The 17,917-nt window shown below is 41.0% G+C and overlaps 1 protein-coding gene across 4 annotated transcripts in view; it reads right to left on the bottom strand.

Annotated features, from left to right (window-relative positions):
• Positions 1-17,917, bottom strand: part of UBR4 (ubiquitin protein ligase E3 component n-recognin 4) — a 314,627-nt gene that overhangs the window by 60,655 nt on the left and 236,055 nt on the right. For all 4 annotated transcript variants that reach the window (XM_030185684.1, XM_030185685.1, XM_030185686.1 and 1 more), the window contains 6 exons: positions 16,562-16,652; positions 15,744-15,828; positions 10,453-10,580; positions 7,745-7,874; positions 4,525-4,682; positions 426-535 (listed from right to left, as the gene is read on the bottom strand). In XM_030185684.1, the coding sequence (XP_030041544.1) occupies positions 426-535; positions 4,525-4,682; positions 7,745-7,874; positions 10,453-10,580; positions 15,744-15,828; positions 16,562-16,652 (702 nt within the window). The remainder of the gene's footprint in view (positions 1-425; positions 536-4,524; positions 4,683-7,744; positions 7,875-10,452; positions 10,581-15,743; positions 15,829-16,561; positions 16,653-17,917) is intronic.

Genomic DNA, 17,917 nt, shown 5'->3' with positions numbered 1-17,917 from the left:
AGTTAGAGAATCCCCAAAGGTTGCTTACAACAACCCTCAAGGGGTGAAAAACATGTAACCGCCCTCCCCGCCCCCCCAATGGTGATAGTGCTTATTCCTGGGAAAAGAAGCAAAAAAAAAAATCGGTTTTAACCTTTTGGGATTGACCACTGTTTGAATCAGGATACCGAGCTTGATGGACCTTCTGTCTGTCCCACTATGGCAATGTGTATGTTATTATGTAATGCTGGTGCCTGCAAGAGCTAAGACTAGGTTTTCATATATGAGGATATATGGATTGGCATTACAGGTTCTAACCAGTTTATTGACAGATTTTAATTATCAAAAGCCATATTTAGCTAGGTAAATAAGCTGGCTCAAAAACCCTATATGCGGGTAAGTACAAGCAGGATCAAGAACATAATGGGGGTACGAGGGAATTATACCTGGTAAGAAGATCGAGGACCTGCTGTCTACGGCTGGGAATTGTTGCTATAGCCTCAACAATGGTACATGCAGCCTGACGTGCTGCCTGGGTGGCCGGGGTAAACAGTACCTGAAAATGAAAACACAGAATTCAATAAGCTCTGATATTCACCAGATTCAGTTCAACAAATCTACAACTTCACTAAAACATCACAATTTCACAGCAGTATCTTTCTATCCTCTTTCCACTTGTCAGGAGTTCTAATGCTCATGAAGTTATTCAGAGATCAGAACGATTAAAGCAAGTCAAGCTCTTTTGTAGATATGAGCTGTATGTGATAACTTTTAGTGGGTTAATTTGATGCATCTGTGATGCTGTGCAGTTTCTTTACTGACTTGACGATGCAGCCATTAAGGAGACTAGATAACCCTTCACTTTTAATACATTTTACAGTGTAGCCAGCTCTTTACTATGGAACAACATTCCTTTGGATGAAGACTGAGTCTTAGTTCTCCTTTTGAAAAAGATTAAATATATGGCCATTTATTCAAACCTTTAAGAAAAGTACTGAGGAGGAGGTATTTACTCCCCTTGTATGAAGCTATATAGATTCCTAGTGGTAGGTTGAGCTGTTTTCTTTTTAATTTATTTTTATATACCAGCTTCAGACTATAGAACCCCTTTCAAAATCCAAAACTTTTAAGCACTTACATCCTGATGAGTATCAAATGGTTCTTCCAACCTCTTTCTAGTCTACCACCTGCTTCCAGTCCCTCTTCCATCAGTCTCCTCCTCCCCCCAGACAAATCATTCCTCCATCACACTCTACCCCCCAGCACTTTTTCACAGTATCTTCCTCCCCACTTCTGCTCAGTTGTACTACAATCTCTCACCCCCCCCCCAAAGCTCGACCAACCATTCTCCCATCCAGCAAACCCTCAGTCTCTTTCTCTCTCGTCTTGCTTTCTGCAGTCTCTCCTTACCATTCTTTTCCCAGCCTTTCCCCATCACTCTCTCCCCTCCAGCTCTGTCCCAACTTTCTCTTCCTCAGTCCCTTCCTAACAGTCTCTTTCACAAATTCATTCTCACTAATCTTTCTCCTTCTAAGTAAACTGCCAGTCCACCAGTCTCTCCCCCCACCCCATGCAGTCCTTCACTGCCTGTCTTCCCTTCCCCCCTCAAGTTGCCAACCCACCAATTGTTTTTTTTCTCACTGGCCTTGTTCCATCAATCCCTCCCATTCTCTCTAGCTCCCCCCTATTCCCTTTCTCTTATCCCTTCCTGTAGTCTCCTCTCTCCTGCCAGCTGCTCCCCACCAATCTCTTTCAGCTCCATCCAGCAGTAAACTTTGTACCCAAGTGGTTGCAAGTGAATTTTCAAAGGGAAGCTCCAAAATTCTGGGTGGCAGAGGTATCTGTACAGTTATGCAAGCATGGACATCAAAATGATCCCTTCCACCCCCTGGTTTGATCTCTGAGAGTTCCTTCCCCTCCCTGCCTTACGGCCCTTGTAACTCATCTCTCTCTCTCATTTCTCCCAACTGTGGTCCCTGCAATAGGTCCTCTTCCTCCTGTCTCCCTCATGAGTCCTTTCTGAGTCCCTTTATACCTGCTCTCCCCCATGCCTCATCTCCAGTCCTTTCCCTCTTGCTCATCTACTATGGTAAGTTCTTCACAGTCTTCCCATCTGCCCTGTTTCCCCCCACTTTTGGCACTTACCTGAATGCCTTCTCTCCTTCCCTCTCCCCTTGCAGAGCATTACTGGTCCTCTAACCTTCTCCATTCCTTCATATGTTGTTCCTGAGTACCTTCCCTCTTTCCCCTCATGTTTCCTTCCTAAATATAGTACTCTTTTCTGTACTTCCCCTCTTCTACACTTCTGCCAAGGCCCTGTTGAATACCTCCCCCCCCCCCCCCAACAATGGTCCCTTCCCAAATCTCTTTTGGTATGACTCATTTGTCAATTCCTGCAGTACCTTCCCAAGTGCTCTCCTTCCTGCTCTAGCATCCCCCCTTCAAGACCCTTTCTGAAGTGCCTTTTCTCCTGTGCTCCTTCCTGCCCTCTACCCCCCCCCCACTCCATCCTTCTCCTCACAGTCAGCCTACTCAATCAGGGCAGCTTCGCTCTCATAATATACGCAAATGTTGTCAGGAACACTCCCTTAGAGATATCAGCCTGCTTGCTTCCTCCTCAAATCATATGGACCATCAACTAATGAAGGTGATGGCAGCAGCAGTGGGCTTCTCCTTCGCACACCATCAGGCTGTTGGTGGTGATGATCAGCCATGCTCTTCCCTGCCTGTTGTCCTTCCTGGCTCAGGACCCTGGCGATGAAGATCAGCCACCCACTTCTCTGCCTCCTCTTTGTCTCTTTGGGTTCCTTGTGGCAGACGTTAGCTGCAGTTTTCTCTTTAATTCTTGCCACTATTTTTCTCTCTTTCAAGAGGCAGCGTGGGAAAAGTAGCCTTAGAGCAGGGGATCCTCAGAAGAGAAATTAGCCTGCTCTTTCTTCAGCAACTATACTTTCTTTGCTTCCCTTCTGGTGGGCTCCTTATGATGGTCTTGTGGACCCAGGTTGGGAACTATGCTTCAGAAAAATGACTACTACATGTACTAATCTGCTTTAGCTTAAAGAGAAATTTTTTTTCTTTTTTCTTTACTTGTTTCCAGGAGGAAAAGTACTTATGTGACCATTATCAAGGTAGACCTGGGAAAAGCCAATGTGTATCACCTGGCTTAAGTACCATGGAATCTCACTACTTTTTCATATTCTGACGGGTATTTGTGACTTGGCTAGATGGAACTTTGGTCTGACCCAGTAGGGCTACTCTCATGTTCTTATGTTCCCAAATTTTAGAAGTCTATTTGTACTGTAGAGGTGCTATTTAAAGCCAGGTCATTTGTTCTCGCTGCATTTTTGTAATATTTTCTATTTCTAAATAACTATGCTTCATCTACAAAATAATTTGACATGGGAGTGAGTTTCAAACAGTGGATGTGAGATTAAAACAAAAATCCAGCTGCAAATATCCTTTTTGAACAAAGACCCTTAGGAGCCAGATAGCTGGCTAAGAAAGTTACAGATCATCCAAAACACAGCAGCTCGCCTGATTTTTTTCTGCTAATATGACAATATTACCCCTTTGTTAATTAAGTTACAATGGCTGCCCAATGAGGCATGTGCTCAGTTCAAATTAGGCACGACAATCTTCAATATTTCACACAAAAAATGCTCCTCAATACATGTCAGACCCGTTAATATTAATCTCTTCCCATTGGGCAAACTTATCACACAATTCTCCTAAGGATCTTCATTCAAAAAGGATATTTGCAGCTAGGTTTTCTTATTTAGCAATCCAACATTTGGAACTCAATCCCAAGTCAAATTAGAAAACAAAGATTATTTGGTGTTCTGAAAGGCGCTGAATTATTATTTCAAGAGATACTTGGAAGGTTGTTTTTTGATAAGTTAATTTATAATGTTTTTTTCTTCTTTTAGTTTTGGAATCCGCATAGAACTATTTGATAGTAATTTGCAAAATACAGGCTTATTTGTATTGTAAAATTAACTGCCAGGTGAATTGCCCCAAGTTTACCTGTATCTTTGTTTCCTGTCTCTCTCTCTTTACTATATATTGCATGCTTTTGTGTGTTTATAAATGTTTCAAAATGCATTATTGCTATTTACTTAAAAGGAAGCCTTTATAATGTACAACACTTGGAGTTATTCCAACCATGCATGCATAAGGTTTAATAAAATAGCAGCTCTTGAAAGCTAAGTCTAATAAATAGGTATCACCTACAACTTGTTTGTTGACCTATCTTTCCAGTTGATATACAATTAAGAAGAGGAAATGTTCTCCTGCTCTGCTTCCACAGATTGACGATATTGAAGCCTTCTGAAGTTGATATTCTGTTCCTACTTACTGACACCTCTGCATCTAATTCCTCGTAAGAAGATTGTCTCTAAAAAGGTTATTACAGTACTCCCCAAGCCATAGCTATCTGTTTAAAACAAATCTAAGTAAGACTTGATACATTTGTTACGTTCAATTTTGCTCATGACACAACGTTCTGTTACCTTTCTTCTACAATGGAAACTCTCTCTCCATCCTCACCTGGCGCAACCAATTATTGTGCCCCAGCTTCAGATCCAATGGGGTTGTTCTTTTTCCCTGTCGACTCATGAACTGCTTCCACTTCCAAACATACTTCTCCAGTAAGTACATCTGGCGAAGTTCAGATCGACTGGAAGATTTCCCATTAGCATCTATACCTGCAACACATACCAGAAGCAAAAACACTTCTTATATACAGGTAATTAGAGCTTCTGATATTAGGTTGTAACCAACAAACAGCTATAGAATAATCCTAATGCACAACAAACACCGGAAAACCACCACTTCCCCTAGTACTCTCTTGCTCCTGCCCTGGCGGCTTGTCTCCAACTCAAGGTTTCTGCCTTCTCTATGTTGACGACTCCTAATACACAAACACGTGATTCCACCTGAAAAGGCACCCAGCAAATAGTACCTGTAGCGTGAAAACACTGAGAAACAGATGGTTTTCTACCTTCAAATAACCACTAAATAGATGAAAATTAAACACTTAAATTTACAATTTATAAAACACCTAAGAACAGAAGCACTAAGTACAATACAGAAGGAAAAGCTGGCCTAAAACCTAGGCAAGCTATATGGCAACTGAATTTCTCTGCTATATGGACAGCAGAGATGTCTTCTGACAATGTGTATAGTGGTGCTGAATATATATATTTTAAAATGCTGTGGTTGTTATTTTTAAAAAATCCGCAGACCACCACTGCAGAATATTGACCCAAGAGTTGCAAACTGTAGCCTTTTTCTATTTGATGGAACAGGGTCTCATAGTAACATAATTAATTATGGCAGATAAAGAGCCATATGGTTTGTTCTGTCTGCCCAGAAAGGTACCTAGAGTGGTACCCGCTGCTCCATGCAGGTTATCCCCTTCTATGCTCTTATTTTTATTAATGAGTCTTTTTTGTTTTCCTTCGAGTGAATATACTTTTTATTCTGTCCTCTTGCTACAGAGCGATCCCCTGTCTTTCTCCCATGCCACTTGGAATTCTGTTACTGTTTTTGTCCCCAGAACCTCTTAAGGAAGAACATTTTAGACATACACCACCCTCTTCATGAAGAAATACTTTCTGATGTTGCTTTTCAGGTTCCCTTCTTGCAATTTCATTTCACGTCCTCTAACTCTATAGGCTCCCTGAATTTGGAAAACATTTGTTCATTAATATTTTTCAAGTATTTAAGTATCTATATCATGTTTCCTCTCTCCTTTCTCCCCTCCAGGGTATACATATTCAGGTCTTCAAGCCTCCTGCTCAGACTCCATACCATTTTGGTTACTTTGCTCTGAGTGGCTTTGAGTCTGTGCTATTAGCAACATACAGTCTCCAAAACTGAACACATTAAATTGGTTTCTTCACATTCAAGCTTAAATGCTATGCATTAGCTCAAGCTCCTAACTTTTGTAGATCACATCTTGTGGCTTCTACTCTCTGTGGAGTGTCTACAAATCCAGAGTTTACTATGCGTTGAGTGAAAAAAATATTTTCTACTATTATCATGTTAACTTCATTGAGTGCCCCCAGTTTTTGTACTTTTTGAAACAGTAACGATCGACTTATGTTCACCCTTTCTACTCCACTCAAGATTTTGTAGACCTCTATCAAAGCCCCCCCCCCCCCCCAGGCCATCTTCTGCAAGCTGAAAAGCCCTTACCTCTTAAGTCTTTCCTCACATGACAGAAGTTCTAACCCCTTCATCATTTTGGTTGCCCTTCATTGTATCTTTTGTAATTTGACTATATAAATTACTTTTTTGAGATGCTGTGACCAAAGTTGCATACAATGCTCAAGATGAGGTCGCACCATGGAGCGATATAGTCTCATTATAATAAGCGTTGTTTTAGTTTCTATTACTTTCTTAATAATTCCTAACATTCGCCACCACACACTGAGCAGAAGATTTCAAAGTACTGTCCACGAAGACATCTAGATCCTTTGTTTGGGCCTAGCATCTGTTCTAACATGTGCGCAACAAGTAATGGGCAAACCCTTGACCTGCCCATGCTCTTCCCTGGTTCACACCCCCTTCTGGTTGACCACTATAGATTTTAGGAGCACATTTTAGAAAATACTAAAAGTCAGTTGTGCGTGTAACTAATTGATGCCAATTACTGCTAGTTAACAGCACTGGATTTATAGATAAATGTAGTGGTATAAAGATCTTTTTTAGTATTAAGGAAACTCAGGAGTATTAGGGAATGTCAAACCTCCAGATTTTAGGATGAAATTTTGTACAGCTAATCTATCACAACTAAACTATTACAATATTGTGTATTTAGGCTGCTCCAGGTTTTTATTGAAAAAGCTTCATATTATTCAAAACGAAGCAGCCAGACTAATCTTTTTGGCTACTAAGAGGGGATACAGTTGGTCAATTTACATTGGCTACCAGTGGAGGCTCCATAATATGTTGAAGTCGAAAAGCCCCTTAAACAGGATGAATTCTATGGTACTCAGAAATCTCTTTGGGCCCTATTTACTAAGATGGAATGTTAATATGAGCAAGCTTTTTTTTTTTTTTTAATCCCAGCAGTTACCTGACTTCTTGTTTTTGTGATCTGCATAGAACCTATGGTTGTTTGTGGAATACAAGAAAATATTTGTATTTATAACTAACTTGAGAGCACAACTTTGTGGGCCACGTGTAAAACTGAGCGTGCAAGTTTATAGAATTTGGGGAAATATTTGCATTTATGAAATTCAAACTGTTTTTATCAATAAATCTTTAAAAATTCTCTTCTAACCCAAGCTTTAAGTATCAAATCACAGAGCAAAATAATGTTCACTTACCCAGAGAGACTTCCTCTTTTCTCAGAACTCCTTCAGAATGAGATCTTTCCTCTCTATATCTCTTTGGTTCTAGGGGAAATGTTTCTATTAACCTCTTTGATACTTAACACAGTAATCAGTCTGTGACCTTGACAGTTCTTCTCGCTTCTTAACAATACCTTAACACCTAATTCAAGTCTGTACCACTGTTTCCTAACCTTCTAGCAAAGGACAGTTGCAACCCTAGACAAAAGAGGGGGTAACCTGCATGGAGCGACAGTTACACCCCTAACCACCTTACAGGGAAGATTATGCTGGCCTTTATCTGTGACTTACACCTAAGAGTGCACTATAGGCAGGGATAAATGATTTTAGCAATAACACATTTTTCCATTGCATGAAATACAAAATTACTGATGGTAAATTTTAACCCTTCTATGAGACCTGACTACCTCGGACAGGCAGGCACTTTTTCCAGGCTTCATAGGATGCTTTAGGATCCCTCTTGAGCCACATCTGAGCCTGGGCATGGATCTCATTGCTGTAAGGTTTGACAGTAGTAAGTGCCTCAATTGGAGCATCCTACAAAACACAGAAAAACTTTGATGGACTTAATTAGAACATACAAACAATGACATATAATCAATTTAGAAAAACAGGAAACACACATACAGCAAAAAAAAAAAAAAAAAAAAAAAAGACGTCCCCCTTCCATTCTCCAAAAAAATGGAAGGGGACTGTCAGACTCCTCTTCTCCCTCTTCCAACCCCTCCCCCCCACACCCCTTAAAACCATAAACTGGGAGAGAGAGGATTCTCAGGCCAGTCCACATATCTCTCTATATAAAAGGCAACACCAACGTTCTATGAAGCCTCCAGCCGGAAGTGTGAAGGGGGCGAGATATCCGGTTTCCCAATGAGTGTCTGCCCCGCCCTCTCTGTAACACAGTCAGTGAAGGAAAACAGCAGAGCACGAAATCAAATAGCTGGCTCTGTAACAGTGAAGGACTCAGAGGGGGGAGGGGAGAGAGGCCACAGGGCAGGGACACACACACTCCCACATGCACACAGAAGAAAACATTGCTAGCCCCCGTTTCATTTGCATCAGAAACGGGGCTTTTTTACTAGTTAGTGATAAATAGAACAGATTACAGTAACTCCCTTCTACCTGGATGTTCTTATATCAGATAAAACATTTACAGCTAGTACAAAATTCTAAGATGAAGTTATTATATAATGCCAGTGATAGCCCTCCACCATAATACCTGTACAGTTAAGCAATACTGTGCAAGGACCCTGAACTATTCATGACCTTTTACGTACATAATCTGATAGCCTAAGCAAGTCAGTACATATAAAACTCATTGCAGCTGGCCTCACCCAGCTCCCATGAAGAGTCGTAGTGATACACATGATACCACCATCTGCTATACAGACATTGTATACCAGGCCATGATAGATTCATCTGACATCCTTATGTTTCTGCAGCCTGATTAGTTTCCTGCTGATGTAGCAAAAGCACATCCTTTCTATGCTGGGAACGGGATTGCAGTGGGAAGCTCAGAAGCATGCGTTTACACTAGTCTAAGTTAACCTATATATATATAAGTATGAACTGCAGAAGACAAGTTTGGGAAAATACCTGACACAGTCCCTGAGCAGTGCTTTGCAGCCAGCATCTGAGGAAGGACTTTCCCCTCAGCTAACGATACTGTTTTATTGCCTTTGCCAGATTATTCTCCTGTACTGTAAGTACCTTACATTTATTGTATTATCTATGATATTCTTTCTGCCATACAATAAAATTAGCTATATTGTATACCTGATATTGTTGGTTATGTTTATCCCCCAACACCTCTTTTCTAAGGGTAGCCAGGTAAGGGCTATCAGGGGAGCTACCCAGCTCCCTACACCAGGTACAGAGACCACATGACAACTTTGTTACGAGAACATTGTCTTCCAATAAAAGAGAATTAAATGTAAAATTCTTCTGCTAGCACATAAGGCCTACTGTATTATACAGGGACTCCAGAATATCTTCGTCCCCTGTTGTTGCCTTATCAACCTTCTCTCATGTGTTAAGATCCTCCCAGGGAAATAATCTGGCTATCCCTTTTCATAAGAGACATTTGGTTAGAAGAATCTTGAAATACTGCATCTAGCTGTGACACCAATGCTTTGGAATTCACTTTTCCTGGATTGATGGAAGGAAGGGTTTCATAAGAAGTGCCATTTTCCTTCTCATATACTTCTGCATATTGAAGAAAGCCTGGTACATCATCAAAACAAAATTTCAGAGAAAAAATGGGGAAAGGGGAACCTGATGCAGCTGTCTGGGCCCTCTCTATTCAGACACTAGCCCTCTCAACAGAAGTGGTGGTGGTGGCTCAAGGGAAACGGATGCCACAAAAGTAAAAACATTGGAGTTCAAAATGGCCACCTTCATCCTTGCAAGTCCTACAGTATCTGGAAGAGGACTGCATGTCCCTCGGATGCTCCCTGAGGCTAAGTGTAAAAAACTTGGCAACAGAAGCTGGCCACTACCTTCCATTTCTATAACCCCAAGCTGGCAACACTACTCCACACTGCACGCCATCCCCTGTGGCCCTCCATCCCTGACACTCTCGCATCTGTGACTGCCCTAGGCTTATAACCTCTCAGGCTATCTTGAAGCTGCTCTTGGTCATTGTTATCTCAAATGAAAACATTGATGATAATTTTTCCTACCATCTAAAAAATTCCTCTTAAAACATGACAATTGCAGATACCTACAAAATATCCATTGGGAATAGTGTAATCTTTCCTCAGCAGAGTGTTCTCCTTATACAATTGTTCTGTATTACAAGTGTCCCTATGCTTTCCTGAGCAAACAGACCACTCCCTTACCCTCCCCTCAATTTTTATGGGCCTCCTCCCAAACTGATAACAACTGAAACAGCCAAGCTTTCCCACATGCTTTGTGACTGGTGAATAGTAAAAGTGCAGACACAAAAGGAGAAAAAGCTGCAAGTCTTTAAAGACAAGGGATGCTTTCAAATGGCAGGAACCCCCAGTGCTGAGCTTCAGCTCACTTCTCCTTCAATAACGTCATGTTATTCACTACTAGCCACCTTAACTCTTTTCCCCACAAGTACCACTGTAAAACCTGGGAAGGACCGTACCTTGTTTTTCTTGCTGGTTGGAGACGGTGGCTTGATCAGTTTTTGAAGAATTTTCAGGCACATGAGGGTAATGTTTTCCACAACAACTGGAGTCTTAATATTCACTGCCATCAGGAAAAGGCTCAGAGCTACAGATAAGGAAGAAATCATATTGTGATAGGCCATTGGGAGTGGGCAGAAGCATACCTTATTTCTTTTGTCATGGTAGACTAGAAAACAAGGATTTTTATTGCCTTTTAACCCCTGCCAACTGCTGTTTTGTGTTCATTTTTCACACATCCCATACAGCCAAAAGACTAGCTATTCTCCCCTAATCTCCCATGCACAACCTCTCATTACCCTCCTCTTTCAAACCCTTTCTAACTTTCCATCTCAGTCTCCTTTCCAGCTCTCTTCACTTGCATTGTACACTTCTCTCTAGGCTGGACCTTACTTCTCCCAAAGCATGGAGAAAGTTTTGGGGTCTTTCTCTAGCCAGGCAGCCTTAGCAGAAAGGAACCACAGAGGAGCAGTAGATTAATGTGTGTTTTTGCCTCCTCCTTGCTTCTGTACAGGAAGCAGCGACTGCAACACACAGGACAGCTCCATCAATTGGGTTTCCACCCTAAACATTCATCAGAGTTCCAACTACTTTCAGTATGTGACAGGATTAGAACAGACTTTGAAAGGGGTCAGGACTTTAATATGGTCGCATTACATTGTGACCTTTTATTGAATTCCTGGTTGGTGTAGGAGATAAAGTACGTAGCTGGTTTGAGTCTTGTTTTTACAGGGCAAGGCTTTTAAAGTAGATATTACAAAGGATTTTTCAGAATGTATTAAGGTCACATCAGTGGTTCCACAAGGTTTGTTATGTGGGTCACATGATGAGCAGAACAACAGAAAATAGCACTGACAGACATTGGAAGAGATGCATAAAGCAAGAAACAAACCTAACCGGTGATTTTTTTTTTTTTTGGAATGGGTCTTTGAAACCAACAGCCTAAGACCAAAGTGCACCTATGAAGGGAATATTGTAACTACAATGGAAATCCTAGAAAAGTTGACTATCCAAAGAAGAGAAAAGAAGAAGAAAGCTATCAGGAGCTGAAAAACCATTGTGCTTTCCTGTCTCCATCTGTGACAACCAGGAAAATCCAGATACAAATTGAAGAATCATCCTTCCCTGAGAATAAAGAAGGGAGACCAATAATAGAGTCTAAATAGAATGGCTATTGACTAACCTGGTACCAAAGAATGCCCTATTGAGGCATGAAAATCCAGATGTCATCATAGGAGCAAGAAGAGAGCATAAGGGCCCTGAGATAATCCACGAAATATGAAGCACTCCGACAGGACAACCAAGAATGGGAGCCTAATAGGCTCAGAATAAAACCATATCATCAGAGACTTCCTTAAGTTGTGTAACAGTGGTGGCTAATATCAATGCTATTGAGTTAGCTGCGCAAAACAGCTAGAGTGTACAATCGCACAAAGTAGGTGGTTTATATAGCTTGACAAAGTTGAGGAACACACAGTCCCTATGTACACCAGCCTCAGCCACATGGATGACCAGCAAAACTGAAGCTTGCCAGGTGCCCTTGGCCTGGATTGGCCGCTGTCGTGGACAGGATGCTGGGCTCGATGGACCTTTGGTCTTTTCCTAGTGTGGTATTACTTATGTACTTATAGTAGTACAATATAGATGAGGCATATAGTCAGCTACCAAAACCAGAGAAGACAGTCTAACGACACAGCCAAGTACCGTAAGCAGATGCATCAAGAGAAGGTAGCTGGAGATGTGGCTGTCGAAACTGGAAACATCCAGGCCACTGCTGTAGCAGGAGTTATAGAAGCAAGTGTGCAGCTGTATCCATACAAGGGTCCGAAGTAGCTGGAACCATATAGTCAGCTGGACAGTGCCATACAGGCAACCATGATATCTGGTGTCAGACACACAGCTGGAACAGTACAGGCGACAGAGTGGTAGAGTTGCTCTGGTAACTGGCATCATACAGGTGACCGCTGCATCTGAAGCCATATTTACATGTAATATACACATATGTAACTCCTCTTACTCTCTAGCCTACTTATATGTTAACCATCTCTCTGACCTTATGTGCAACTTTCTTTACATTAGTCACCTTACATTTCGAACTGCTCTTATTGTCTTACCTATCTATATGTTACATCTTTGCTTATACCCTACGCTATTAAAATGTTGTATTACGTATTGTGTTGACATTGTAAGTAGTATACTATGACATACTTTGTGTTGTTGTTTGAATATTTTTACTGCTATAATTGTCTATTGCTCTTGTTTATTTTTACTGTACACCGCTTTGAGTGAATTCCTTCAAAATGGCAGTAAATAAATCCTAATAAATAAATATGATAGCCATGGCAAGTGTGTAGATGCTGCATCTGATACCTTACTTGAGTAGTGCAGGCCCAGGTCATGCAGTCAACTGCTGCCTGGGAAGCCATGCAAATGTGCATCTTATGATCCACAGATCGCTATTATATCTGTTACCCCATAGGCATCTTTGCAACTGAGCATATACACAGCTTCCAAAACTGAGCCATACAGGCAACTGCAGGAACTGTGCTATACAGGCAGTCAGTGCACATATAGGATGACAGAGTAGCTGTGCTACACAGCTGGCTACTACAACAGCGCTATACAGCCGACTTGGAATGCTACAACACATACGCAATTGCTGAAGGTAAAGAAGAAATTGGGCTATTTTAGCCGCACAACACAACTGATTGTACAACTGTATAAACAGAATGTTGTCCATCTATGCAATATGGGACTGAGCTGGTTGTTACAGGGATAGAAAATAGTTAGTACCAGCAGTTCTTGAAACCATAGAAACAAACCAGTTGTTGCAGTATGCAAAACAGGTGAGTTGCAGGAGAGCTAGACTGGCAGCCGCAAAGGATAGCAATACAGGAAACCCAAAGTGGTGCTGCTGACACCGTTCAAACAAATAGACAGTACCACTATGCAACCGGGACGGCTGATGCAAATATGGCACATAGGCAGCCAGCACCACTGTATAACCAAGACGGTTGCTGCAACCACACAACCTAGGAGGTTGCCATCCTGTGCAACACAAGTAGCTTGCAACCTGGCGTAGTGGTTAGGGTGGTGGACTTTGGTCCTGGGGAACTGAGGAACTGAGTTCAATTCCCACTTCAGGCACAGGCAGCTCCTTGTGACTCTGGGCAAGTCACTTAACCCTCCATTGCCCTATGTAAGCCGCACTGAGCCTGCCATGAGTGAGAAAGTGCGGGGTACAAATGTAACAAAAAAAAACACTCAGGTGGTCAAGAGTGCTACACAGGAAGAAACAGAAAGAACTATCCAATTGGGCAACTGAGCCAACTTTGATTATCACTGGCTATCAAACTTCTTTGGCTTTATTATTTCCATAACCAAAAAATAGGGCTACCATGCTGAGTCTGGTAAGCCAGATGAGTAGCTCATATTGAAGCAGATTGTATTCATCTAATTTGGTAACACAACCAACAACTGAATCATACAGCTTTGACCTGATACAAAATGTAAATACAATGAAAAAACCCAACTGCCTTTACCTTAAAAAAAAAAAGCCGACTGGGACAATTCTATGCATAGTTAAATAATTCAGTAAAGAAGTTTTTTTTTTCCCTTTAAATGAGTAGGAAGTGTCTCTAGGACAGAAAATGAAGAAAAATAAGGGATCCTTTTTCCCTTGCTGAAATTGAGATTATTTTCTCAGGTAAAACTATACATAACTTCAGAATATCAGAAAACAAAGAACAGATTCTTGTGGGAAGCACAGGCAAGGCCTAGGCCAAGATAAACAGTCTAATCTCCTGTACAGACATATAGATAGAGATCTAAAGCTGCAAAGAATAAGACTGCACAAAGCTCAACATACAGCTGATATGAGAACCTACATACAAATGAACAGCAAGCAGTAAGTTCCAGAATATTCACAAATACAGCTCTCGAGATTAGCAATTATCTGACCTCAGGATCTACACCTGAGAAAGAATAATAGGGAGAGGCACAATGTGAGCTGCATCTTTTTTTTGTTTTTTTTAAATACAACGAGAGAAGAGCTAATAAACCTCCAGATTTTTTTTTTTTGTTACATTTGTACCCCGCGCTTTCCCACTCGTGGCAGGCTCAATGCGGCTTACGTATTATATACAGGTACTTATTTGTACCTGGGGCAATGCAGGGTTAAGTGACTTGCCCAGAGTCACAAGGAGCTGCCTGTGCCTGAAGTGGGAATCGAACTCAGTTCCCCAGGACCAGAGTCCACCACCCTAACCACTAGGCCACTCCTCCTGCCTACTGTGGCAAAATGGTGAATGTTCCACCATATAAATTATAAGAATATTTCATGAAGTGTATTTCTCTAGGTGGTGCACATTTATGTTTAAACCTGTTACAGAAAAATGACTGTTTCTTCTGTAGTTTAACACAGAGAGGAAGTAACCTGCAGTAATGTTGCCACCTACTTTAAAAAAAAATGTTCTTCTGGACTCTGATTGGCCCAGAAGTTCAAACCCTGTCTGGAAATTCTGGATATTTCTCCAGTCTCTGATAGGGAGAGAAGAGAGAGTGATTTCTTCACTGAGGCCCTGTGAGCAGTTATATTTCTCGTACTCCCCAAAAACTATCCTAGTGGTTAGTGCAGTGGACTTCAATCCTGGGGAACTGAGTTCGATTCCCACTGCAGCTTCTTGTGACTCTGGGCAAGTCACTTAACCCTCCATTGCCCCTGGTACAAAATAAGTACCTGAATATATGTAAACTGCTTTGAATGTAGTTGCAAAAACCTCAGAAAGGCGGTATATCAACTCCCATTTCCCTTTCCCTTATTCAGTTATCTGTTATTTTCCATCTGTTTTTACAGCTCACTGTTCAATATTTTTATGACAATAAACCTTTTTTAATTTATTGAATCTGTTTGTCTGGACTGACTAAGATACCTAGTGGTTTGTGTGTTGGGTCTCTGCGTGCTTTCTAGTAACTCTGGGCCCCAGCAACTTAGAAAGGATTAGGATTGTGCGATTTGTTTTCATCTCCTATTTGTCTTTTCAAGCCAAAATCAGCTTCTCAGGTCAGCTCTGCACATCTACTAAATTTCTTGTCTCACCCACCTATCTGCATTCTCAAACAAGTTTAGCAATTAGCTCATCTGGTTCTGAACTAGGCTCACTGAGGGCGTATTTGTTAATATCATTTCTCTTCCTCATTCATTCCGGAATCAACTTGACCTGGAAACCTCCTTTTTAATTCGTTAACTCACCACAGCGTAGGCGAAGTTCCCAGCAACCATCTTCCTTTGATATGGAATCTGTCAGCAGCAGCATTTCATACTGGAGGCCGCTGGCCTAAACACAAAACATGATCAATCGCGCATTGTCTACACCCTTCTATCATCATTCTTTCTCAAAGTCAGCCTGATACACACTGACCCAGCTTCTTCTATCCCTCGCTTCCTCCTTTTCTGCCAGTTTCATCTGCAATATGCATCAATGACATATGTAAAAATGCATAGCTAAGTTCTGACATGTGAAAACAAGTTACATTGAGGAAAACAGGACTACTGCTTTTTATGCTTGGAGATCCAAACGTAAAGTTTATATGTAAATTAAGCAACTGGTAAAAAGCAGTGTCACTGGCAGTTCTGAGATTCCCAGGACTGGGATGATAAAATTGCACTGCAGGTCATAGCAAAGCCTTTCTGTTTCGAAAGACTTAAGATGGCAGTATGTTATCATTGTATAGCTTAAAGCACACATTGTATCTACTGACATGGTAAAACAATTTTTGTTTATATGAGTTGTTTTAATATTTAATATTATGTATGCAAATGTTTATTCTGCCTAGAACTAAGAATACAGTAAATTAGAAATATTCTTAAAATAGAGGGACACTAATACCAGTGCAACAAAGCACAGAAAAGAGGTAAATGAAAGGCATTACCCTTATCCTTTCAATTAAATGATCAATTCATCCAAAGTTTCAAGTGAAATAAATACGGTCTTATAGAGTTCAGACAATGGAAGAAATTTAACCAAATTCAAGCCAGAGAAATAATGAAAAAGACACGCAAGCTCTTACCAAGTCTGGGTTAGCCCAGTGTCCTTTAAGCGCAGCAGACACCTTCCCAATGATTAAATCATTCATTTGCTGTGTAGCTTCTTGATTGTCTCTAATTAAAACCAAAAGCACAGTGTTTAGGTGAGAGACACTGAGGAAGGAGGAGGGAGGGATCTGGTTCCATATAGACATTTATATGGAGAGATTCACCCAAGTTGGTGTACAGCAGGTACAGTTTAACATAAAGCTTAATTGTTAACACCATAACAATAATAAAATGACCAAATATAAACATTAACTACAAGAACGGAGGTAAACTTGAAAACAGCAAATTGAAACCTAATAGGACTAACATGAAACAGGATAAAAAAAAACCACATTTGACAGCACTCAAATTCAAATAACAGATATAATACAATCTAAGCATAATACTAATGAAACATCTAATAAGCATGCATTAGAACATTCAAATAACATTGATATGATACTAACACTTTTGTACAATATAGCTCACCATATAGCTGAGGGACCAAGTGCAGATATATACATGGGGGACATGATGCGTGATACAGAGTCAGTTGAGATAAATAGATAGGTGGCTAAAATCGAGGCAAGTTCTTTGTACAGTTAAACAACATATAAGGAACTAATCAATGTTACAGTGTGTGTAGCAAGCTTGTCCAAATGCAGAATGAGTGTATAGTCAGTCACCCTACGTATTAAAGGTTTGGGAGAAGAGCCAGGGTTTTTACCTGCTTCCTGAAGTAGAGATAGTCTCGAGTTATATGTAGCCCCTCTGGGAGTAAATTCCAGAGCGTGGGGGCTACTCCTGAGAAGGCTCTTTTGATGAGGGGACAGATAGTGATGATCCTTGAGAGGACATTAGAGGTCTCAAAGGTGTGTAAATGGCTAACTTATTCTTTAAATACTCTGGCCCATTTTGTCTAAGGGTCTTGAAAATCAAACAGTTTTAAATTTAGCCCTGAAAGTTACTGGTAGCCAGTGTAGCTTTTGAAGGAAGGGTGTGATGTGGTCATACCACTTACATCCTTCTATCAGTCATGTTGCAGCATTCTGAATTACGTGAAGCTGATGCAAACTCTTTTTGGTTTGGCCAGTGTACAGGGCATTACAGTAGTCTAGTCTGCGAAGGATTCCTCTGCTCCTTTAAGGGAAACTCTGGCCTCCGGCCCAAGTTTTACATATGATAATCCACCGGGATACAAAACCCTGTAATCCGCAGATGTGCCCTCCGACCTGGGGTACATCAGCAGCACTATTTCAGCACAGCTCCCAAAATATACAGTCAGGAAAATAACTCCAGCAGTTTCAAGAATGTAGTTCCAAAAACTAACAGTTCAAAAAAAAACCCAGTAG

This window comes from Microcaecilia unicolor, chromosome 13 (assembly GCF_901765095.1).
Source record: "Microcaecilia unicolor chromosome 13, aMicUni1.1, whole genome shotgun sequence".
NCBI classification, from domain to species: domain Eukaryota; kingdom Metazoa; phylum Chordata; class Amphibia; order Gymnophiona; family Siphonopidae; genus Microcaecilia; species Microcaecilia unicolor.
Note: the sequence above shows the minus strand (reverse complement) of the source record. Positions and strands in the feature narration are given on the sequence as shown.